Source organism: Odontomachus brunneus, unplaced genomic scaffold (assembly GCF_010583005.1).
Source record: "Odontomachus brunneus isolate Ranch 3 - 2012 unplaced genomic scaffold, Obru_v1 Obru_scaffold_024, whole genome shotgun sequence".
NCBI lineage: Eukaryota > Metazoa > Arthropoda > Insecta > Hymenoptera > Formicidae > Odontomachus > Odontomachus brunneus.
The window spans coordinates 2,070,769-2,094,315 of NW_022639474.1; the positions used below are offsets into that span (position 1 = coordinate 2,070,769).

General features: G+C 36.8%; 3 protein-coding genes across 26 annotated transcripts in view; 1 reads left to right on the plus strand and 2 right to left on the minus strand.

Annotated features, from left to right (window-relative positions):
* Positions 1-3,459: 3,459 nt before the first annotated feature.
* Positions 3,460-4,742, minus strand: LOC116842310 (E3 ubiquitin-protein ligase RNF181). Its single transcript, XM_032811321.1, has 2 exons — positions 4,203-4,742; positions 3,460-4,128 (listed from the first exon to the last, which is right to left on the minus strand). The coding sequence occupies exons 1-2, from the start codon at positions 4,506-4,508 to the stop codon at positions 3,994-3,996; spliced, it is 441 nt and encodes a 146-aa protein (XP_032667212.1). The 5' UTR covers positions 4,509-4,742; the 3' UTR covers positions 3,460-3,993.
* A 1,347-nt stretch (positions 4,743-6,089) lies between these two features.
* Positions 6,090-12,635, plus strand: LOC116842329 (carboxypeptidase Q-like). 11 transcript variants are annotated; one of them, XM_032811393.1, is made up of 8 exons: positions 6,090-6,258; positions 6,348-6,422; positions 8,868-9,268; positions 9,843-9,993; positions 10,077-10,326; positions 10,391-10,631; positions 11,153-11,335; positions 11,540-12,635. In XM_032811393.1, the coding sequence occupies exons 3-8, from the start codon at positions 8,916-8,918 to the stop codon at positions 11,835-11,837; spliced, it is 1,476 nt and encodes a 491-aa protein (XP_032667284.1). In that variant the 5' UTR covers positions 6,090-6,258; positions 6,348-6,422; positions 8,868-8,915; the 3' UTR covers positions 11,838-12,635. The 11 variants fall into 11 exon arrangements, with proteins under 11 accessions (XP_032667284.1, XP_032667287.1, XP_032667285.1 ...); XM_032811398.1 differs by lacking the exons at positions 6,090-6,258; positions 6,348-6,422 and adding exons at positions 7,156-7,191; positions 8,169-8,203; XM_032811395.1 differs by lacking the exons at positions 6,090-6,258; positions 6,348-6,422 and adding exons at positions 7,214-7,346; positions 8,169-8,203.
* A 1,420-nt stretch (positions 12,636-14,055) lies between these two features.
* Positions 14,056-23,547, minus strand: part of LOC116842325 (protein unc-80 homolog) — a 38,341-nt gene continuing 28,849 nt past the window's right edge. For 6 of the 14 annotated variants that reach the window (XM_032811371.1, XM_032811374.1, XM_032811375.1 and 3 more), the window contains 6 exons: positions 21,824-22,174; positions 21,292-21,555; positions 20,714-20,812; positions 18,258-18,380; positions 16,680-16,828; positions 14,056-15,523 (listed from right to left, as the gene is read on the minus strand). In XM_032811371.1, the coding sequence (XP_032667262.1) occupies positions 14,900-15,523; positions 16,680-16,828; positions 18,258-18,380; positions 20,714-20,812; positions 21,292-21,555; positions 21,824-22,174 (1,610 nt within the window). In that variant the 3' untranslated portion in view covers positions 14,056-14,899. Of the gene's footprint in view, positions 15,524-16,679; positions 16,829-18,143; positions 18,381-20,177; positions 20,191-20,713; positions 20,813-21,291; positions 21,556-21,823; positions 22,175-23,547 lie in introns of those variants that run through there. The other 8 variants (XM_032811384.1, XM_032811382.1, XM_032811378.1 and 5 more) reach the window with 7 other exon arrangements.

The following is a 23,547-nucleotide window of genomic DNA, read 5'->3' on the forward strand; positions in this document are numbered from 1 at the left end:
AGAGAGAGAGAGAGAGAGAGAGAGAGAGAGAGAGAGAGAGAGAGAAAGAAGTCGGCTGGATCGGACGTAGAGAAATAGATAAGAGCGGAGAAACGAAAATAAGGCGACCGCACGCGTTGGAGGCGACAGCTCGGTTGTGAAACGAGAACCTTTGATAATCGATTTGGTTGCGAGCGCACGCCGAGAGGAGAGACGATCGATATCCCGTAGATCAAAAGTAATCGGTAACGGTAAAAGTAATCGGTAGCACGAAATGCGACACAGAGCGTTATATTAGCATATCAGCGTGTTGAGCTTAGAAATGAAGCGCGCGCGAAACAGTGAGATCACGCGTGATAATACATAGTACCAGTAGTGTGTGTTTGGAGTGAACGAGAGAAAGGGAGAGAGAGAAAGAGAAACATTGAACGAACGATTGTATGATGACTCGGGCGGGCGTGTTCCAGGCCCGCGTTAATAGCCATTGCTTTCGAAACTCGTCCCATGTGAGACACTCAGATCTGAATTTGGAGTTAGACCCGAGTCTTCCGCCTGAATCACACAATACGCGACGTTGCATTTGCTATTCAACTGAAAGATTCGCATCTAACTCTGAACTCGGCTCTGAGAGTCTCAACCGGGGCAAGTCCCAAGTATGGACTATTAATACGGCTCTCAGAGAAGCGCGAGAGACGTTGTGTATCAAACGTTCCTCCGTCAGTGATAAGGATGCGATGTCGCCGACATTGTTGCGCTCACGATATGGCGCTAAACGTCGTTATCGTTGCCATTATCACGGCCATTGATTATGATCATTAAGCAAAACAGGTCGAGGGACGAGAATGATACCTTCTTCTCCAGAACGTGATGAGACCATTCCGAGGAGCAATTTATATCGCGTCTTTTAAGCGAGATTAAAATAGCGAGATAATCGAGAACCGCGGGACACAATTTCCTCCGAGTTGCAACGTAAACATGACGAGTCTGTGCTCGCGATAGTAGCGATTACATTAGATTATATCGTTGCTCTGTGACAAAAGCGAGCGTTACCTCGTTATCGGAGTTTATATTAATGGATAGCGCTATCGCGTCGGGACAGCAATGCGCCGCGTGTAGCTTCATAAAGTGCAATTCTTACGAGGATTCGGTATTACGAGCTGCGTCGATCGATATAATGCACAGCACGCGGTGAGAAGGCAGCCAGAGAGCGAGTCGTCAAACGCGAAAATACGACATGTTTGTGGCGCCGGCTATACTCACGATACTCCTCGTGTGGCGGGAAGTTATCAGCCGCGCGTAAAGTAACGCACGAAGTAAACATTTCGCACGACAGATATCCGCGATATCGTCGTAAAACAAGTGCCGGCGGCATCGCACTAGCACGTGGAGTATTTACGCGAATGTGTTGCGCGCGCGAGCGAGTACGATGCGAGGACGAAGTGTACTTTTGTAACGAGGGGCGAACGAAACGCTTGTGTTCGGCCGAAGTCTCCGAAGCTTCACTGAGACTTTCGCCGGCGGAATTTGTCGTCGTCGTCGTGCGGAATGCGATGAATCGCGGACGTGTCGTCCGAAGTCAGTAGCGACGAGCGATGATAAGATCCGAGAAATTCCGCCGACGAGCGTAGGGAATAAATAGTTATTTATAAAGTCACACACTCTCTCTCTGTGTAATCGAGGGCGAGAGGTAAGGTGCGAGAGGAGGGGGCGTGAGGGCTGGGGGTGCGAAGAGGCGCGACGCGAGAAGCGGGAATAGCGCGAACACAAGACATGCCATTTTGAATTATTATTTTCATATAAGGAACGTGTAATATATAAAATATATAATATATACGATAGATATGTGTGTATATATATGTATACACACATACGTACATACATACATATATATATATATATGTATACACGCATATGTATATGTCGATATGACGAATTAACAGCATCATCGGGACTTATGATCGCGACGATGATAATGGTTAATATTATTATTATTGCTATTATTATGGTTATTGATTATGATTATTATGGAATGAGGATTATAACGAGAAAAAAAGAAGCTAATGCATTATATAAAGATAAAAGTAATTACACTTAACACTTACGTTAGGCAGCTAGATACATACATTCGATGATGCAAGTGAGAAAAAATGGAGTAACCCACACGTTCGACGAGGAGGAGGGCGAGTCTATAGGTGTGTGACATAAATTATAACGTCGTACATTTCTATATCAATGTAGAACACACACACACACACACATACATACACACACATTCAAACACACATACAAACACACATACGTACAAACAAACGGGGACGTATGCGAATGACTAGGATTTTTTAGCGAACGTCGTGGGTACCTGCATTTCGTCGTTGAAACAGGGGATACGAGAAGCGGTCGCGAAAGTAGATCAGTAAGAGAAACGTCAGAAACATGAAAAGTCACACACTGACCGCGTTCTTCACTGGCTCGCGGTCGCGCCATCTCGCGCGTCTGCTTCCGTTGAAGACACGTTGAAGATCGCGCAGAGCAACCGACCCTTTTCGTATCTCGTCCCGGAGGAGGAGAGATGATTCGCGGTTTCGTCGATTTTTCCACACGGAGGATGCATTCCCGGCGAAATCGACGAAAGGAAGCGCTCCCCGCGAGGTGCGCAACGTCCCGTCGGCCGCGCCTGTATATCGGTGGACGGAAGAAGGGTCTCCCGACGTTCGCATTTTCACGCCACGGACGTGTTCCCGATCCCGCGAACGTAACTTTTGACGATTCGTTCCTCCGATTTGGTTCTCTTTTACGTGAACGCCGAGCCGAAAGTTCTCTGTACGACGTACCTTATCCGACTTAAAGCTCGCATACAGATTACATAACTAGCTATTACGGACATGGCCATTAGCAGAGAAGTGTATCATTCAGATAGTTTATCATTAAAGAAACGCTAATCATCATAGATATATTAACGACACATTATTTATATTATTACGCATATTATATAAATAATTGATAACTGATGATACTAACCTTAGGGTGAAGTATTGTGTGTGCGAGGGGGGAGGGGGTGGGGTGGGTTAGGGGGAAACATTACGAAGGATCGCGTCCGCGTGGACGCGATGGCGGCGACGGTACGTCGTTTTTTTCCGGAATGACGCTGCCGACACGAGAATGAAAAAGAAAAAAAACAAGATAATGAATAAACCGCCAATTACTTTAACTTCGACAGTACTATTATTTGTATATGCCGAACGATTATGCCGTTTTCAGCGCAACATATTTTGGCAATTCTCTTTGGTGGTATGGTTCATAGCGATTGCGTTTGGTGAGAGCGAAAAAGAGAAAAAGAGCGTGAACGAGAGAGATAGAGAGAGAGAGAAGGGAAAGAGAGAAAGAGAAAAAGAGAAGGAAAGAGGAAGAGAATGAAAGAAGACGGGGGAACCGGAGTGTGGGAGAGAAAGAGGATTAAAAGAATAAAACAAACGAACAAAATAAAAATCAGAAGTTTCTATACTTTTTACGGAGATTGTTATAGTCTAAGCGCACACTGATCAAGGCATTCGTCGCTCGGCAAAAACATAATACAATTATTAATATAAAATTTATAACAGAAATAAAATAAATGAAGTTAATAAATATGTACACTGTATAATAAACATTATTTCCTATTAATAATTCATGCCTTTTTATTCAATCAGCTTTCTACACCAGAATCGAAAATCCCTCGTGATATCACGTAGCGCACCTTTGTATATTTTATTTCGTATTTTTCTCTTTCACTTAACATTGTTATGCTTGTTTGTTTGTTATAAAACATTGTGTTTCTTATAAACCATCAATAAATTACATGTATAAATCATGTTCACGTAACTGCGTACACTTTCTTATCGACCAGCAATAACCCAAAGCGCTTCTAATCGTTAGCAAAATCATCTCCAAAGGTGATCCTTAACATTAGAAAATATGAAATAACACAGAGAACTTTCTATAAAAGATTAAGGGAAAATAGAAGGAAATAGAAGAATCCTAGCTAAACATAGAATTGTGTAGAGTTTCCAGATCCTTTTCCCTCTCCACTGCTCGTCGCTTCTCCTTCCTGTACATCTCGTAGTCTTCATCGTCTGTTGGCAGTTCATACCGACAGAGCGGACACGAGTTGGTCTGCAAGTGTAACGTATTGGAAACGTCAGAGTGCGCAACAGGCTCTACTGTGAGCAATTATTGTTATAACATACTTTTTCTAACCACGGTAAAATACACTCCTGATGAAATGCATGACGGCATGGCATCAACTTCGCTTTATTGCCCGTTTGAAAGTCCTTCAAACAAACTGGACACTGTTTGACCTCACCAGACTCGATTGTGACCTCTTCCAAATTGTTTACCGCGCTTTTCGACGCAGGTGGTGAAAGTTTCTCATTTTCTCCGAGCATGTCCCACATGCCAAAGTCCCGCAGGAATCGTGCCATTTGGATTAAATGATTTGGCGTTTCTCCGTGAGCCAACGGCGTCCAACCCATTTCCTCAAAATAATCGGACATCTCGTTGAGGTTATGGTAAATCTGCCTCCCGAGTAGAACGGCGAATGCAATACGCGTACGACGTTTATTTTTAACGTGAATAATAACAACAACTTTACTTTTTCTTTCGTATTTACAATCAATCTTTGTTTAAAGAACACCTCCGTACGTTGTGCGCTATAATTTTTTATACACTGTCACGTTTTTCACCGAAAACCCGAGTCATACTAGCTGTCAGTGAGCGTGCAGGGAGAGAGAGGTAGAGAGGGATAAAACTCGCGCACGCGTAGTACACGAACTCTGTTCTCAATAGCATATAATATGCCTGGTTCGTGCCCGTTGTACTTCCGTACGATGATAGTAAGTTAGAAAAGGACAGTCTTTTTACTACCAATTATATTTTTCGCGCATTTCTCGGTAACTAAAGATATCAAGGTGACACCAAGGGCACTATCTGTCCCACAATTCATCTTATTGAAATTGGTAGTTTATAATAATATGAATAATATCGGAGACTCGAAACACCTCGGTTCGAATCCCGGCTTAAGGGGACGCTAGAGTGGACGACAAACTTGATAAGCGTCGATAACGTAGAGGCGATTAAAAAGATTTAAAACGTAGAAAACATTATCTTTATTTACCAATGTAATTAAGATTCATAAATGCCTTTACACTTCCGGTATCCAGAGAATTGAACTTTTTCGATCTGGCGCATCGTTTCTCAGTAAGCGTTAGTTAGTTAACAGTAAAGAATAATAAAAAAAGACATAATAAAGATATAATAAAGATATAATTAAATCCTAAATACTTTAAACTTAATAAATTTATAAATATATGTTACAAATTATTTATACATTTTCATATATAAAAGTAAATAGTAGTTAAACATATATAAAATATAAGTGAACAAAAATATATTCATATATATAACAATCACAAACCGACAAAAATAGGTACGTTGTATCCATATCGAATCCATGTAATTTACGTGGAATACGCCCCCAATAGAAATCCATGACAATCACAGTATGTGATAATTAATTTATGACAACTTTATATAACCTAATAGACTTCTATTACGATAATAGTATATGATAATTAATTTTTATCAAATTTATGACAACATTTACGTATATATAGAAAGTTAAATGGATTTACCTGAAATAAACTACAAATTAATATATTATTGTGATTTAAATTCTTCATTATAATAATACAGCAATATATTTGTTATTAATATATCCCACATTTACCTATTGTCTGCTTGAAAAATAATATTTAAATAATTAATATTATAATTGATTTAAACATGACAAAATTTTATAAGACACGATTGCATCAATATTTGAGTTCATTTTTTAAATTCAATATGAATGTCTAAAAAAGGTTTATTTCTTATGATTAGAGAAATAGTAAATTTGGCGTAAATTTGAGGCAAACGAATCTTGATATCGATGGCTCGAAAAAAGGAGTCGCGGCTTCGTAAAAACTACACAGGATGAGAACACAGGAGGATAACATACAAAAAGCCGCGTACACGTGCGCTCCACGCTTCGGCTAGGTTAGCCACGTGTACTCAGTTTTCAGTATGTGTTCATCTTTCCAGTACAGTGCCTGCGCAGTCTTGCTTCTCTCTAGAATCGCTGCACATCGCTGCGCAAGATTTCTCGTGCGGAAGCCAATACGGCTCGCCAATATCGCAGATAATAACACGTCTGTACTGAATATAAATAAAAAAGTTATTATAAACGCATAGCAGACAGATTTAGAGGTAAGTATAATGTTTGTCCTTCATATTGCATAGTAGCAGTATTAAGTGGCAGCATTTCAATAAAAAGAATCATATTTTTGAATCACCAGAAAGGCTTTCTATTCAGAATATGGAAGAATTTTAAAAAATTTGAAAATGGAGATACAGCTTTTTATGAAGCATTGGTAAGTATATATGACAAATAATGCGTTTATTTAATACAGATGAATTGTTATTAATAATTATAAATTCTATTTATTTTGATTGTAGCAAGAATATTTAGAATTTGTCGGTTCAAATACGGTATTAATTTGTCGGTAAAAAATACGTTACATTAGAATAAATGATTAATATGTTTAATGATAAAAAATTAAGAAATAACGTAAATTTGGTCAATATAACGTCAAATTAACATTATTTTGACTCTTCTATTCTCCATGGGAGAATTTAATACACATTCATGTTTAAAATACTACAATAAAAAAGAACGGAATGAAAAATAGTATTCAATAGCAAATTATTACATTGGTTTTCCATTCATACATAGAAAATGAATTAAAAAATAAAACATCTGTTTTGCATCTCGACGATAATCTGTATTATGATATCCTGTCGTAATAATTCAGGCAACTGGTCATGAAGATAATAATGGAATCTACTTTATCTGCACTGTGCTTATACATATTTCATCCAAGGATGCCAACTTACATACAGCAAGCAGCAGCGTGTGGAGGGGATACGCACACAAGCGAGCCAGCGAACAAGCTTCGGCGGCCGAAAAGTCGAGTGTACACGTTCACTGTCGCTCACTTGTGTGCGTATCCTCCCACACGCTACTGCTTGCTGTAAGTAAACTAAAAGTGGCATCTTTGATTTCATCCTTCTATATATGCTGGTATTATATACTCAGCAGTTCTTGTCCGTGCAATCATTAGAGCCCGTCACGGCTATGAGGTGATCATCTTACTGCGTCGTGAAATATTCTTCATAAAACAGTTTATTGTCAAAATGTGATCGTGAACAATTCATTTTAAGTGTATGTGTGTGTGTGTGTGTGCGCGCGCGCGCGTATATTATTGTTGCTCATTAAATGGTGTGCACATATTCCTGTAAGAATATTTAATTAAAAATTAGCTGTGACAGAACACGCAAAACAGAAGACGTTAGATATTAATTGCTATTATGTATGTGATATTATTTTTTCTTTCCAAATTGGACAGTCATTTTATAACTTAACGTCAAATTCTTAAACAACAATTTTTACAATTCACAATATTAATCAAAGTATCAAGTGTGCAAAAAGTTCTAATCTGATAAGTTTTATACGTTCACCGTATCAATCGATGTGATATATACAGGATGTTTCAGACCACCCATACCACCTATTTAAAATAAAGGGATCAACATTTTATTAAAAATTCAAAACATTTTTTCACATAAGTCAAGCACGCTCTATTAAATGGTGCTATATTCAACTTCCAGTATTGACCGGAAGTTTAGTTTTTTAAATGGAATACCCTATTTTTTTTTGCAGATTCAGATTTTACGGTGAAAAATATGAAACTTATGTTTGAAACATTTTTTCCGAAAATATGTCCACCAACCTTGAAATGACATTGAAAGTTTATCAACTATCAGACCTCTTAAGAATTTCTTAGCCGCAGCGCGATAGTCGCCTTCGTATGATTTGACTTTTTAACATACTCCAAGTACTAAAATAAGTACTTCTACTTAAGTATCTTACTTTCAATTCTTCGTGTACTCCAATCACACTCAAAAATTTTTAAAAGTGGACTGAGTAAAGTTGGGATCGGGACAATAAAATGAACTTTTCAAACATAATTTTATTATTTAACTTTTCGTTATAGTCGCAATTTAGTAACAAACTTAACATATACATAATTTTTATTCAATTAGTAAATCTTGTCTAGGCTAAATGTTCAATGTGAGTTCCATTATGTAAAAGGCAAGTATCAATTCTTTTACATGTTAAGTTTATTACTAAATAAATGTTAAGTTTGTATATATATATATATATATATATATATATATATATATATATATGTGTGACATGTATTTATCTTAAAAATATATATCATATTAAAGTAACCATATTAATGCAAAAAATATCGCAATTACACGAAAAAAATTAGCTACAGTAGTAAAAACTGTATGTGATAGCTAAACATATCGTTGTAACATATGAATACCTAAAAGTGAATCTGCTAGTGAACATATATTCAGCTACGAACCGATGTAGTAGCAATAGTATAGCAAAAGTTCTAATAACAGCAACACATTTCTAATTACAATAGCAAACATTTTAACGATTAGATGGGCCAGTGAAATTTTGTTTTCGTGCATAATTTTATACTCTCTGTTATCCTCATTATACTATTTATTGTATACAACATAAAATTTTGTAAATAGTTATTATAGTTACAATTTAAAATCTAGGTTCAAACAAATATAATTGTTTTTATATTTGAAATCACCAAGACAGTTATCTTTTTCACATGAATTGAGCGAATTTATTCTTATTGTTTTATCATTGTGCAACGTCTCTCACACATATCTTAATTGATAAAAATCAAGATAACAATGTTTTAATAAAAATATGTTTTGTACAGAAATATCGTATTGACTGGAAAGGAAAGTCATTCGTGTTCAATATCAAAATGCAGCGCACAGAGGGAATCATTATCTTTGCGTGGCTACTGTACGTTCAGCCGATAGCCATTATGAATCACATTGTGATAGCACAAGAAGATACTTGCCAGCTGCCAAGTGCCTTAATCGAGGAAATAGACTCGTACTCTGGGATAGTGCAAAGAATAATCTACAAAACTATGCAAGGTTCTTTCAAAGGAACTACTTGGCAAGATTTAGCACAGTTTGTCGACAAATTTGGCCCGAGGTTCACGGGTACCCAAGCTCTCGAGGATTCCATCGATTATGTGTTAAACAATTCGATTAGTTTAGGCCTAGAGAATGTTCATGGTGAAACGGCCACTGTACCACATTGGGTCAGGTATAAAATCTGTGAAGAAGACAATCATTAAAGTTATATATATATAAACTTTCAATGCGCTGTTTTTGTTTCTGATTTTTTACACTTTTTTTCACGAACACACAATAGTAAAAAGATTAAGTTGATATTAGTATAAGCTAATATAAATATACGACTTATTTGATTTTGCGCTTTTTTATAGTCCCTCTTTTTACGATTCGTGATTCTTGCGATAAACCGAGTTTATATGGCCAATTTTATAGCTTCAAAAAATTATTAATCATAAAAAGAGTCACAACTTACAAGCACATACAAGGTCATACGCTTATATTAACTTATATTATACCGATATCGATTAGACTTTTTGATTATTCTTCAGCATTGAATCCATTCCCGAAGTAAGTTCCACCAACAATGAAACATTTTAAGATACAATGTATTATTGTATGTTAGACAATACTAAATCGCCTATGAAGATATATTTGTAGTAAAAAGAAACATATTATTACAACTCTTTATCCAATTATTTATTATTTACGACTTTATCCAATTTGTTAAAATAATACAAGACATTATAATTATGACGTATTTTCAGAGGCTCTGAATCTGCAACTCTTTTACAACCACGGCGACAAAATCTGGCGTTATTAGGTCTCGGTTATAGCGTGGGTACTCCGGAAGAAGGCATAACTGCTAAAGCCATTGTTGTGGATAGTTTTGCGGAACTTGAGAAAAGAGCGAAAGAAGTAAATCACGTCTTTAGCAGACGTTATTTTATACGATAATCCAACACTTGTAACCATAACATGGTAATCCTTGATTGTATAAGATTCCAGGAAAAATTGTCGTGTACAATCAAAAATTTGTTTCGTACGGGGAGACCGTAGAGTATAGAAGCTCAGGAGCCACGAGAGCGGCAGAATTTGGTGCCGTAGCTGTTTTAATCAGATCAGTGACACCATATTCGCTGTATACTCCTCACACTGGTATGATGAGCTACGGAGAAAACGTCACCAAGATCCCAGCTGCCTGTATAACTGTCGAGGATGCAACTCTTTTGGGAAGGATGGCGAATCGAAGTAAGAAATCTTTCCCGAGCACCACCGTGCAGATAACTGATCGATCGCGATCGATTCTGTTTAGGTGAAGATATTGTTATAAATCTGAAGATGCAAGCGCAGACACACCCCGATACGCAATCGCGGAACGTCATAGCGGATATCACCGGTTACAGCGCGCCTGAAAAGATAGTCGTTGTTTCTGGACACATAGATAGCTGGGACGTTGGACAGGGTGCCTTGGACGACGGAGGTGGCATTTTCATATCCTGGAACGCAATAAAGTTACTGAAACAACTTGGGTTACGGGCACGTAGAACAATGAGGTGATTTTAAATATCTCAATATACTTACACAATACGCATCCCAGACAGCACACATGTTCAAAACTAACATAAGACATCTTTAAGACGTCTTTAAGCCGTCTTTAAGACGTCAGGACATAAGACGTTTTTAAGTCGTCTTAAAGACGTCTTAAAGATATTTTATGTTTTAGTTTGGGACATTGTGCTGTCTAGGGTGTCTCAAAGATGTCTGAAAAATGTTCAAAAGACGCCTAACAAAAAAAAAAATAGGACGTCTTTTGGACGTTTTCAAGACATCTTTGAGGCATGCACGTCATGTGGGATGTTTCATAGTCGAGAAATAAATAATTCTCTATGACAGAAACTGATATTCAGTAAAAAAATTATTGATTATTCATATGTGTTTTTGAACAATACTTTTTATATGGTGCAACCAAATCCTACGGATACTTATCATATTTTATTAAAATTTTCTCATTTATTTTTGCGAGTCCTGCTAGTCAGTTAAGTATTTATTCTGAAACACTCTGTATATATTTTAGAATGATAATGTGGACTTCCGAGGAACTTGGTCTCATTGGAGCTCGTCAATATATACAGAAGCACGCGGCGGAAAATGGAAATCTACAATTTGTGATGGAGTCCGATTCGGGCACATTCGTGCCTGTAGGCCTCGAAGTCACTGGTGACGAGACGATCAAATGTATACTTCGGAGGATAATGAAGTTAGTTTTTCATGCAAATTACCTTGCTGACATTCTCGTGCTTCGTTTCTACTAAATTTGCGTCCACCGTGTTCTAATATCTCTCTACTCAAACGATGAGTCATGGAAACGTATTTCCATAAATACTTGATGTTCATTTACAGAAATATTCGTTATCTTTTGTAATCAACTTGCTTTAGGAAGCAAACATTTGACATTTTTTAGATTGTTGGCTCCGTTGGGTGATATGAAACTGAAGAGTCCTTGCACGGCACCTGATATACAATTCTGGGTAAACGCTGGCGTACCAGGCGGCAGTTTATGGACGCAAAACGAGGAATACTTTTACTACCACCATACGAATGCGGACACGATGCTGGTGGAAAATCCGAAAGCTCTGGACATGAACACAGCCATATTTGCAGCGCTATCGTTCGTCCTAGCGGACATCAGCGTCGATTTTCCCCGACACAACTACACTTATCCTCTTGATAAAATATGGAAAATTACTTTTCCAAATTGACGTATAATATAAATTACAATGAGCGTGTGTGTTCACTGTATATTTCAAATGTTATATACAATAACAACATACAAACAATTAGGCCTACTGTAAATGACTAATCTAAATTTTTCAAAAGCATTACAGAAACATTCCTGATCAAACGAGCGAGATTTTACGATTCTCTTCTCTAATTTGATTTCTCTTCTGTTTAATTGTCTCTCTCACGACGACCTTATTAAAAAATTATCTATTCGAAATACTATCCGAAATACTACGAGAATTATATACGTTCTCGCAAAAATATTCTAATAGGATAAGTGGCCGTAGTTACACAAGTTATAATCCAACTTACATAAAGTAAATCATTTTCGAAAAAATAAAAATAAAAATTTAATACATGATTTAAAAAATATAGGTAGCACTAAGGTTCTTTAAAGTCGTTGAAGAAATCAAGTATAGTGAATTTTCTTCTCTTTAATAATATCCATCGACGAGTTTAACCTTTAAAAGAATAGATGAAAAAGACGCAACTTCGCGCAAATAGTAGAAAATAAAAAAAATATTTTTTAATTAATTTTAGGCGCCTATAAGGCTTGGATCTTTTCTGTTTTATGCAGAAAGACGTATGGATTAACCATTGATAACAAAAACTCAAAAATCATAGTTTTGGATTATTAGATTGTGTTATTGGATAGGTTGGATTATTTTTGTATAACTAATGACCAAGTGTACTCCGCAAGACTACCTTTGGGACTTATATGTCTTACGTCTGCGATCTGTACAATGTAAAGCAAAATAAATTAATTACATCGATAAGGTGAATGTCCCAATTATTGACTATGTCCCAATTTGTGACCATCGCACCCATTTTCCTTAATACGAGTCTATATTTATTCTAAACATGTGTTCGGTACACTAAATTTTACATATTATCAATTACAAGTTTCGAATAAAATTAAAAGCCGTAGTGAGCATGCTGAAATATCAGAATTACAAGCGTACTACTTACAGCGACAATTCAAACAGTCCAATGGCACCGATATCTTAGTAATAAATAATGAATGCTAGATGTCTGTTTAATGAATTTGTGTGGTTATTCTCTAATCTATAACGACTGAAATTGTCCTGTAAAAAAGAGAAGGATGAAGGAATATCTCAGAAGCCAAAAAAGTATCAGGATATGTACTTTTCGTAGTTAATTCATATATGTCATTAATCGGTATTAGAAAATTGATGCGTTCCTATTACTAACCACCGAAATAAATATGATATACAATTATATAAGTGCGTTCCTATTTTTAAAGAGAATATATATTTTGTAAATCTTATTTATATATATAAAATTAATAAATAACATCAATATCATAATTTAAAATACTAAACCTAAAAATTAAAGTTAAAGTTAAAGTTTATTACAGATAAGATAAATGCTGCAATTAGTGGTCAAATAAGCTCATCGTGAAAATAAAATAATAAATTAATAAAATATAAATGCTAAACTAAATAAATAAAATTGATTTTGTTGGAAAGCTTGAACATTTGGGATTTTAATCATGTTATATTGTTTTTATTTGCGGTAAGATTTTAATTTATCTATAATATTTACTTAAAAATGGCTAAACTACCATTTAGTGGCCAGTCAGTTTGGTTTTGTCCCAATTTGTGACCTATGTATGTCCCTATTACTGATCGGCGATAAGCATATAAACGCGGCTCTATTATTAATTGACCACACTGACTGACAGATACTGTAAAAAGCTATAACTTGTTAACATTATTATATTATTAAGAAACATAAAATAGTGCATGAAATAATACTGTCTTATATTAAATTTAACACAAAAAATTTATTTATTTATCATATACACATTATTCAAGATTTATCTATCTTTCAGTATCTATCTGTAATAAATTTTAACTTTAACTTTAATTTTTAGGTTTAGTATTTTAAATTATGATATTGATGTTATTTATTAATTTTATATATATGAATAAGATTTACAAAATATATATTCTCTTTAGAAATAGGAACGCACTTATATAATTGTATATCATATTTATTTCGGTGGTCAGTAATAGGAACGCATCAATTTTCTAATACCGATTAATGACATATGTGAATTAACTACGAAAAGTACATATCCTGATACTTTTTTGGCTTCTGAGATATTCCTTCATCCTTCTCTTTCTTACAAGATAATTTCAGTCGTTTCAGGTTAGAAAATAACCACACAAATTCATTAAACAGACATCTAATATTCATTGTTTATTACTAAGATATCGGTGACATCGGATTGTTTGAATTGTCGCCGTAAGTAGTACGCTTGTAATTCTGATATTTCAGCATTCTCACTACGGCTTTTAATTTTATTCGAAACTTGTAATTGATAATATGTAAAATTTAGTGTACCGAACACATGTTTAGAATAAATATAGACTCGTATTAAGGAAAATGAGTGCGATGGTCACAAATTGGAACATGATCAATAGTTGGGACATTCACCTTCCTGAAAGATAGATAAATCTTGAATAATGTGTATATGATAAATATATAAATTTGTTGTGTTAAATTTAATTTAAAGACATTATTATTTTATGCACTACTTTATGTTTTTTAAAAATATAATAATGTTAACAAGTATAATATACAAGTATAATAACGTTAACAAGTTATAGTTTTTTACAGTATTTGTCAGTCAGTGTAGTCAATCAGTAATAGGGCCGTTCATATGTTTATCGCCGGTCAATATTAGGAACATACATAGGTCATAAATTGGGACAAAATCAAACTGACTGGTCACTAAATGATACTTTAGCCACATTATGAAAATATTATAAATAAATTAAAATCTGACCGCAAATAAGAACAATATAACATGATTAAAATCCCAAATGTTCAAGCTTTCCAACAAAGTCAATTTTATGTATACTCGAAGGATGTCTTAAAAACGTCCTAAAAATGTTTTATTTCTTTTGGACGTCTTTAAGATAACTTTTAGTTATTTGTGTTGTCTGAGTATGTGTTGCAATGGTGTTTAATTTTCAGTCTCAGTCGAGCAGATATCGCTAATCTACGTGACTTATATTAACGTATCTTCATCTTGATTCGGAAAGACCATCAGTAAGGAGTGTTGAGAAGTCGTTCTCTGGCTCGATGTTAAGAGAGCGGTCTTCTCACCTCCGCTGCCGTTGATGGAACAATCCGGTGAGCTGCCGTCAAAGCCTATGTAATTGGTCGTCGTGCTGCTCGTAGAAGGCATATCGTTGAGATCTGGCGATGCTAAAGGAGGTGCTGTGGTCGAGCGCGCGTTGTTACCGTCCAGGGATACCAGCTGCATGCTATACGACTCGCGATATCCTGAAGTACTGGATGTGTCCTCGTCCCAGGAGACGTCCGACATCTGCGGATAAATATGGTGATGGTGGTGATGGGAATGGTGATATTGAAGTGTCGCCCCGTGGAATTGTTGCTGCTGATCGCCCGGCACGGTTGCATTCTTCTCTCCGTCCGACTTACGAATAGATAGACTTCGCTTGGAACGGATGGACGAAGAATCCGACGGGATGTTGGACAACGACGGTTCCGCAGCTGACGCCGACGAACTTGGCATTGCTGCTTTCAGCTGGCTCGTTGTTTCTTCCACTAGAATCGCTTCCGACTGTTCCGGCTTCGTTTGGGTCAACTGCAAATCAGTATTCCGTGTCTGCAATGAAGATTGACTTAATACTTAAGAACTTAACATTTAATGTGAATGCAAATCAGTTATAGTTGAAAACTTCACTCGAAACCTATAAAATTGATATATTTCATGACACAATGATATAAACTCGAGACTAAATAAAACAAATTATTCTTTAGTAAATAAATTACAAATCAGTTTGACGAACACCCCAATAAACATTAATTATTACACAGAGAAAATATTATAGTTTTTTTATGTAAATTCTTTTCTACTTTACTATATTTTTAATGGTCCAGAAAAATAGACTGCCAGTAAGATCTATCTTGCTAAGGAATATAATAAATTTCGCTAGAAACATAGTAGATTTCTTTAGAAACATAACAAGTGTGTTTTAATAGTACATTTCACTTTCTAAAATATAAGTAACATACATAAGATAAAAAGATAGTGAATTAATGCAGTATGTTGATCTATTTCTTAATCTCAAAATTCTATAGTAATTTTCACTATAAAATTCTTTATACAATTCTCTCTATACAATAATATAATATCATGGTTACAATTTCATACTCAACAATATAAATAACTCAATAATATAACGTGATGTGTAACATTTCCAGTAAGCAAGGAATATTAAATTAACATTTAGAAACGTTGACTTCATGTGCATTGTTTGGACATTTTTTAATAATATTGCATTTATATTTTTTACATGTTATTTTGTGATATGATTTTTCTGAATGTTGTTTAAATGTTTCAAAAACATTTAAAAAAATATATTTTTCAAATGTTACTTTAACATTTATTTGAGATCAATGCAATATCTTAAAAGTATTTCTGACGATTAAAACGTTATGGCAACCCTATTTCAACATTATTGAAACTTCCAAATCGCGGTTAAAGTATATTTATAATGATGTTCAATACAATATTAAACACTACATATTTGACAATATTACAGGTTCTTGAATATCATTGTAGTAACGTTGTATTAATGATTTCTCGCTTACTGGGTTTACATTGTTAAGTGAAAAATTATAATATTGATGCAATGTTACTGTTAACTGGTTTACTGGGTGTTTACTGAGACAAACAAGATATAAATGTGAGAAACAAAATATTTTGTATTTGTAATTGGTGATTGATCTTGTGTTAAAAAGCACATGAAATTCGTCACCTCAATATGAGCCTTTCGACTCTTTCTTAAGCGGAATGTCTTCTTGCTTTGACCCATAGAACGCTGTAAGCGAGGCTTGTCGGTGCGTAATTCTCCAGAACTGTCTTCGGTCGGACTGCTCGGGCTTAGTTGACTCGTCAGCGTCTCTCCTGGCAGGACAGTGGACGATCATGTCGCGTCTACTGTCTTATCACGAATTCTACTCTCTACGGGCCATCTACTCATGCTCTTCTTTCAAAGTATACTGTTCAAGATTGCTTTTGAAACGCGTGAGAATTATCTTGCATTCGCGTCCTGCGTCTGATGGAGCATATGGCACATTATATCTAGTAAATGTAAACTTTTCAACATTATAAATGTATGCTATTTTTAAACTCGAAAATTTTCTTAACCGTCAAATCTCGACGAGATAGAACTTACATACAGAATTGTAAAATGTATTTTTTGTGGGCAAGTAGAAATAGTTCGCTCCTTATTCTGAAATAAAGTTTGCTATTTCGAAAGTGTGATTTAAGAGAATTGATTCATTCATTTATTTCCCATGCCCATGAATATGTGTAAGCGAATATTTCAAAATTAGATATATCGATTAGAAAGGTTCTATTATATTGTAGAATATAATTGATCAGAAATGATTACGAATTAATTAGAAATGATTACTGTACAAAATATGCCACTGTTAAAATTAGAATTAATTGTGATGATAATGAAATATCCAGTATATAAAACGTGATATGTTAATTAGTGGATTATTGAAGATCGGGACGTTCTTGATATTCCTACGTGAAATATTACGTAACGACATGCATGCAAGATTGTATTCGTTAACGAAACATAGCAGATCTTTTCCATATCTTTTTGTGTAACAGAAGCGACACATGGCGAGAAAAGAAATATCACGAGATACTAGAAATCAATTCCACGATTACACATATAAGTGTTTATGTTTGCACGTTAAATACTGACAAACAGATGTTTCTACAAAAAGTATCGTCATGTGAAAAGCATCTTGCAAATTTATAGAATTGATTAAACGTAAGAAAGAAACAGAGACAAAGTGCACATAACAGTGTCAAGCATGTTTTTCTCTCCTCTCCGGGGTCATTCCGAAAAAATCAATAAACTACTTTCTCACGGAAACGTTACATGGTGATGTAGATAATGATGCTTTGGAGCTGATTGATGAGATATGCGTATGCATTGTGCCATGCATATTTAAGTTACATCAAACTCTATTATAAATTAGCCTTTGGTGAATGAAATACGTCACAAATAAATCAGTTTCTTAAGCTATTCTATTATTTATATTTACCAAAACGTGGCTGATTTTATATTGCGTCAATAAAAAATGATCATTGTACAATATGCAGATGTACGAAATGAACAATGAACCCAACAAGATAAAGAAGGCAAACACAAATGAAGAATGGAAAGAAATGAAAGATTTCTACAATCTTGCATTTTCCTTGAGTCTCTTGGATGCTGTATCATATTGAGGAATTGGAAACAGGGTCTCCCGAGGGTCAATGTCAATAAGTATACCGTGTGTATCGGTTAAAGCGGGGACTGGGGATTTACCTGATGAGTTTCTAAGCTCTACGGAAGAGACAAAGCGCAGCTTTGGCGCCTTTTGGTGAGGTAAGATAGGATGAAGCTTAACATGGTTACGTTCATCGCTAGTAGAAGATGGTTGGAATCTATCTGAAACATGCCACATCGAACGTCTAGTATGAGGGGAAGGATAACAAGTAAGACAGACCACACCACGATATAGTAATCACGGCGACACATTGCTCACAATCGTACATCGTGTCGATGTTGCACGCTTTGAGACAGAGTTTCGAAAGTGTAACGTCTCGATGATCTCGTTGCCTTAAACTCGAAAATGTGAAGTCGACTGGGATCATTATTTAAGGATTCTGAATTGGCGAAGTTACTCGTGACTTATGAAATTCCATAAAAAATTCTTTCACGCATTTCTGGACTTGCTTCGACATCGCAATGCGCATTGCATAAACCGAGGAATGATGTTACATACCCGTACGAGTCTTGCAAATGTAATTTAACTCGTTATAAAAGTGATCATGAACGGTGACGTCAGTGGGTGAATGTTTCAACGAGAGTGAAAGCATTGTGCAACTGACATACGCACGACATATTCACGTGGATTTCTCTAAAGATCTGTACGACATTGCTTCGATCGATAAAACGAACGTATCGAATATTCGAGTATATCATAGAGAGATTGTCAGAGCGAGCAACGACAAGACAAAGTGGTTTTGATGGTGTCTGCGTAGTCCGTTGAAGTGAACATTGACATCTTCGCGCTGCGAAAGCCAAAGCGCAGACTGTCGAGATCTAGTGTGTCGAATATAGAACTGTTGATACTGATAGATGTTGTTGTCGTGCTAACTGTGAAGACAATCAGTGACAGTTAATTTCGTGCTCTCGAGTAAAGAAGGAAGCGATAGAACATCGAAGCAACTACGTAGTAGTAGAGTAGCTACGCAACGATCAGTAGGGTACCAACTGTTGGACATTACCATTGTCTAAATACTGCTATGTAGTAAGTTCTTTATGATTCTGCGTATAAAACGTGATAGAGAGAGAGAGAGAGAGGAGGAGAGATACGATAAATATCAGTGTTCTAATAGAAAACACCGCGAAATGAGATTGCGCGTTCCACGTTCTTCAGAAAAAATTCGTTCATCTTTGACTAATTTTGCACAACACGGCGATTCTACTTTCTCTTATTTTATTATGATTCGATTACAGTTACACTGAGGGGAAAAATGCCTTAAAAATAAAAAAATATTTATTCAGTGGATAAACAATAATATATTTACGTAAGTCTAAACTTATTAATATTAAGACACAATAATTTAAATATCAAGTAGAATAAAAGCAATTGCTTTTATGATAAGCTGAAGTTTTAAGAAAATGTCTTCTCATTTGACAAGCGTTTTGTATTAGTATTTTGTATAAATAAATATGTTATTAGTATCCACCGAATAAATATTCTTTTATTTTTTAGATATTTTGTTTCTTAAGCTTAATCTACAGTGCTCTTTGCTTCTTGTTTTCTGTTTTTTCTTGCTTAAAAATTCGAGTCAGAAGGAGACCAAGAGGAAGAGAGAGAAAGCAAAAAGCACATTGTAGATTAAACTTAAGGCTTGAGTCAGAAATAAAGAGAAAAAAAAACAAGAAGCAAAGAACACATGATAGATCAAGCTTCAGCGTAGTCAAGAGTCAAAAAACAGACCCGAACTGCTTTTCATCAATCTCGTTTCACGGTAACGTAGAATAAGGAGGTAACAAGAAGTGGACGAAGACCGAGACGGAAGACGTCGGAAGAAACAGGAGAGAGCGATCGAGGTATGATCAAATTACGAAAAAGTGATAAGCGTGAAAGGGGCACACACCAGCAGGATATATATATAATATATATAATATCATAGATCGTGTCAGAATTGATTGTTGTAGAATCGGTCCGCTTACCTCCGTTCCCTAGCTAGCAATGGAAGCAACGTAATGATCAATGTGTCAATCATACGACCGACGAGAGAAGCGCGAACGACTTATGCCTTAAGAGAGGATACCTTAAGTGATATTAAGAGAAATTTTGTCGAACGTGAGGGAGGAGGGGAAGGGAGGGAGGGACAATGCCAATATCGTGCAAGAGATGAATTCACGTCCTTATACGAAAGGAGAGAGAGCTACAATCTTCGTTGCAAGCCTCGCTGTAAAGGGGGAAATGAAGTGAAGACGATTGCGCGAACCGCGCGAGAAAAAAAAATCGAAGTACTACGGACGTAAAAAGGAAGAGAGAAACCGTCGCTGAGAGAAAGAGAGAGAGAGATACTGCTGGCAGTGGTTTATAGACAATGGCTCGATCCAACTGTGGTAGAGGTCAGCGATTTCGTACTGACTGCGCGTACGACAATAATGAAACGTATGCGAGAGGCTTGCAGTCGCATTAATCGTAATCGAAGTTTGGGACCCTCTTTATAGGACTCTCAAAAGTGATGGGATACCTGTCGACGGCGGCGGCTGCTCCACGTACAGCTCCCCGGCGAACGTGTCGCTCGCCTCACGCAACGTGGACGATCCCGCGCTAGTACTCGACACGGATCCTGCAATTAGGAGACGTGTTTTGTCCCGACAGGCGCGCAGGATGCGACACATCGCGTCGCGACTCGAGAAAGAGAAAGAGATAGGCAGCGAGAAGGAAAAAAAAATTAGCGAGAGCACGTGCTTGCGTTACGGTGCATGAAACAGACGTGAGTATCGCTAATGAAGGAAACGTAGGTAAAGACTAGAACGGTGCTCGGAATTATTTGCACTTCGGAGACGATTAGCGAGGTCGACAAAGTAGACTTACTTCTCGAAAATGCAAATAATTCCGAGCACTGCACTGGAAGGTCGACAGAGACGAAAGCAAAAAAATGTTTCATGCTTGTCATGTACGCGTTTGCAAACTTTTGCGATCTGCTCGTTTACGCCTGCACGTCTGATCTCGAAATAGCTGAAACGTTATAATCATCACTCTTTACGGGCGATAAGCGGAGAAACGAAGGGTGCGCGGGTATAGTACCACCAATAACGTGAGTACCGTTCGGTGGTGCTGTTACTTGACTGGACTGCGTTGTTTTAACAGTGCTACTTGAGTTGGATTGATGAGTCGAATGAGGCTGTGATTGAGGTGCTGTGGAATGAGACACCGGAGTCTCGGCAGGCGTACGGTTTATATGAGCTTTGGAGCTCAGATCGCCGGTCAGAAAGTCCATCAACAGAGACGGCCTCTGAGTGCGCGGTTGACCCTCGGCTATCGGGTGCATGTCCACTACGCTTCTCTTGGGTTCCGGTTGCATCTCATCTGCACATTAAAATCGCAAAATAGTTGTGAGTCCTTTCGTTAACATCCAAACCGTTAATACGTTCGCTATCAATGGTTTGTTTGGCAAACTCTTCTCACAAGTTACATTTTCTTTTTTCTTTAAGATAAAACAAACTCAGTTTTTGTATAAGAAAGAAAAATATTATAAATATCATAAAACGTATGGAATTCTCGCAAAAGAACCTCAGATATAATTGATCTATCACTGCTCAGACGAGCTATTTTACATCCAACCCGAAGTACTTACCGAATCTTCGATCTTCGATCTCCTCCTTTAGGTTCTTCAAGTCGTGAATGAGATCCATCAGCAGCGCGCCTCGAGATTTCGGTACAGTGGTACTACTCCCGTTGATCTTCTCCCGTATGATAGTGTGCATGTTTCGCTCGTGCTCGGATATCGGAGCTTGTCCGATCTTGTAAACGATGAACGGCAGCATCTGGATGTACAGAGCCGTGCGGTGTGTCACCACGAATTCCAGGAAATTCCACAGGTATATCGAGGCTTCGTTGCGTTTGTTTAACAGGCGCATCGTGCGCAAGATCCTCGGCCATTCCGTTCGCAGCTCGGTCTCGAAGCATATCGTCATTATCTTGAGCGCTGAAACCAATCGGTCGCAAGCGTGCGTGAATAACAGTTATCTGCACGAGAAAAACAGAATGATTGACCCACATCTAGTTATGCCAATCAAATTCATAATACGGAACAACTGATTATGTGGTCGCTGCAACAATGCAATTACTGCCACAGAGCAATTATCGAGTTACTGGCGTTGTAGTAAAAAACAAAATTACTTTTTTTAAAAAAAGTATAAAAAGGAAGCCAAGTGCACGCGCGTTAGCATTATTTGTCTTTACAAAAAAAGATCGTTATAAACAAATTACAACAAAAGCTCAGCTGAAAGATATGTAACGATCTGCGCTAAAACACCACACGCCGCGCAAAATCAATAGAAAAACGAATTAGGAAAACGCGTAGAAAAAAAGACCGGAGACGACTCGGCGGCCTCCAGAAACCGCTACCGAACAACAACGGAAAGCGTAGGGTCAACCAGGCGACCTACGCAGACCTTCACACCGATCGACCAACGCCGGCGTCAAGGCAAAACACCGCAGGAAAAAATTCGGTCTACTCCAGCGAACGCCAGCCGACAGCTGCAGGAATAAAAGCTCCAGAGAGCAGCAAGAATAAAAGCTACAGCCCGACATCACGAAGAGGAGACGGCAAACGACGTTGGCACAACCAATATCCATAAGACAACCAAGCGTCTACGTATAACCGCGGACGAGCAGATAATAACGATCGATAAAATCATACACCTCAAACCTGAGAAAACTTGTGCCAAAAATTAATCTTTATTATAGGAAAATTGGCGGAAATAATTACAAAATGTCATGACAAAATAAAGTGAAATTGTTTCGTCGTTTAAGCCTAGTATAACTCAGAACAAAAAGATCTCAGTTGGAACAAGAAAGGAAGCATGTGTTTTCTCTTGACGTCGGGTGCTGTCAAATCGATTTTTTTTCGAATTTTCGGAGAACGGATGACGCTACGAGTCTCATATTCTAAAACTATAATTCTTAAGCCTAGCACAACTCAGAACAAAAAGATCTCGGTTGGAACAAGAAAGGAAGCATGTGTTTACTCTTGACGTCGAGTACTGTCAAACCGATTTTTTTACGAATTTTCGGAGAACGAATGATCTTATGAGTCTCATACTCTACAACTATAATTCTTAAGTCTAGAACAACTCAGAACAAAAAGATCTCGGTTGGAACAAAAAAGATAGTATAAGTTTACCCTTTGTCCGATAGACTATTTGTCAAAAAACTTTTTTTTAATTTTTCGGACTTATAATTAAACTTATTGATTTGTGCTTTTGGAACAATGTTTGGAACAACTAGAACAATCTATATCGGTATCGGAATGCTTTATTTTCAAAAAATGGGGTGCCAGGTCAAAAACATTTTTTT

Excerpts from the sequence above, each read along its gene's own strand:
- LOC116842310 (XM_032811321.1), bottom strand. The coding sequence starts at position 4,508 with ATGTCCGATTATTTTGAGGAAATGGGTTGGACGCCGTTGGCTCACGGA. Across the intron at positions 4,129-4,202 it reads TTTTACCGTGGTTAGAAAAA|ACCAACTCGTGTCCGCTCTG; the intron begins GTATGTTATAAC and ends TTACACTTGCAG.
- LOC116842329 (XM_032811391.1), top strand. Across the intron at positions 9,269-9,842 it reads ACTGTACCACATTGGGTCAG|AGGCTCTGAATCTGCAACTC; the intron begins GTATAAAATCTG and ends ACGTATTTTCAG. Across the intron at positions 9,994-10,076 it reads TTGAGAAAAGAGCGAAAGAA|ATTCCAGGAAAAATTGTCGT; the intron begins GTAAATCACGTC and ends TGATTGTATAAG.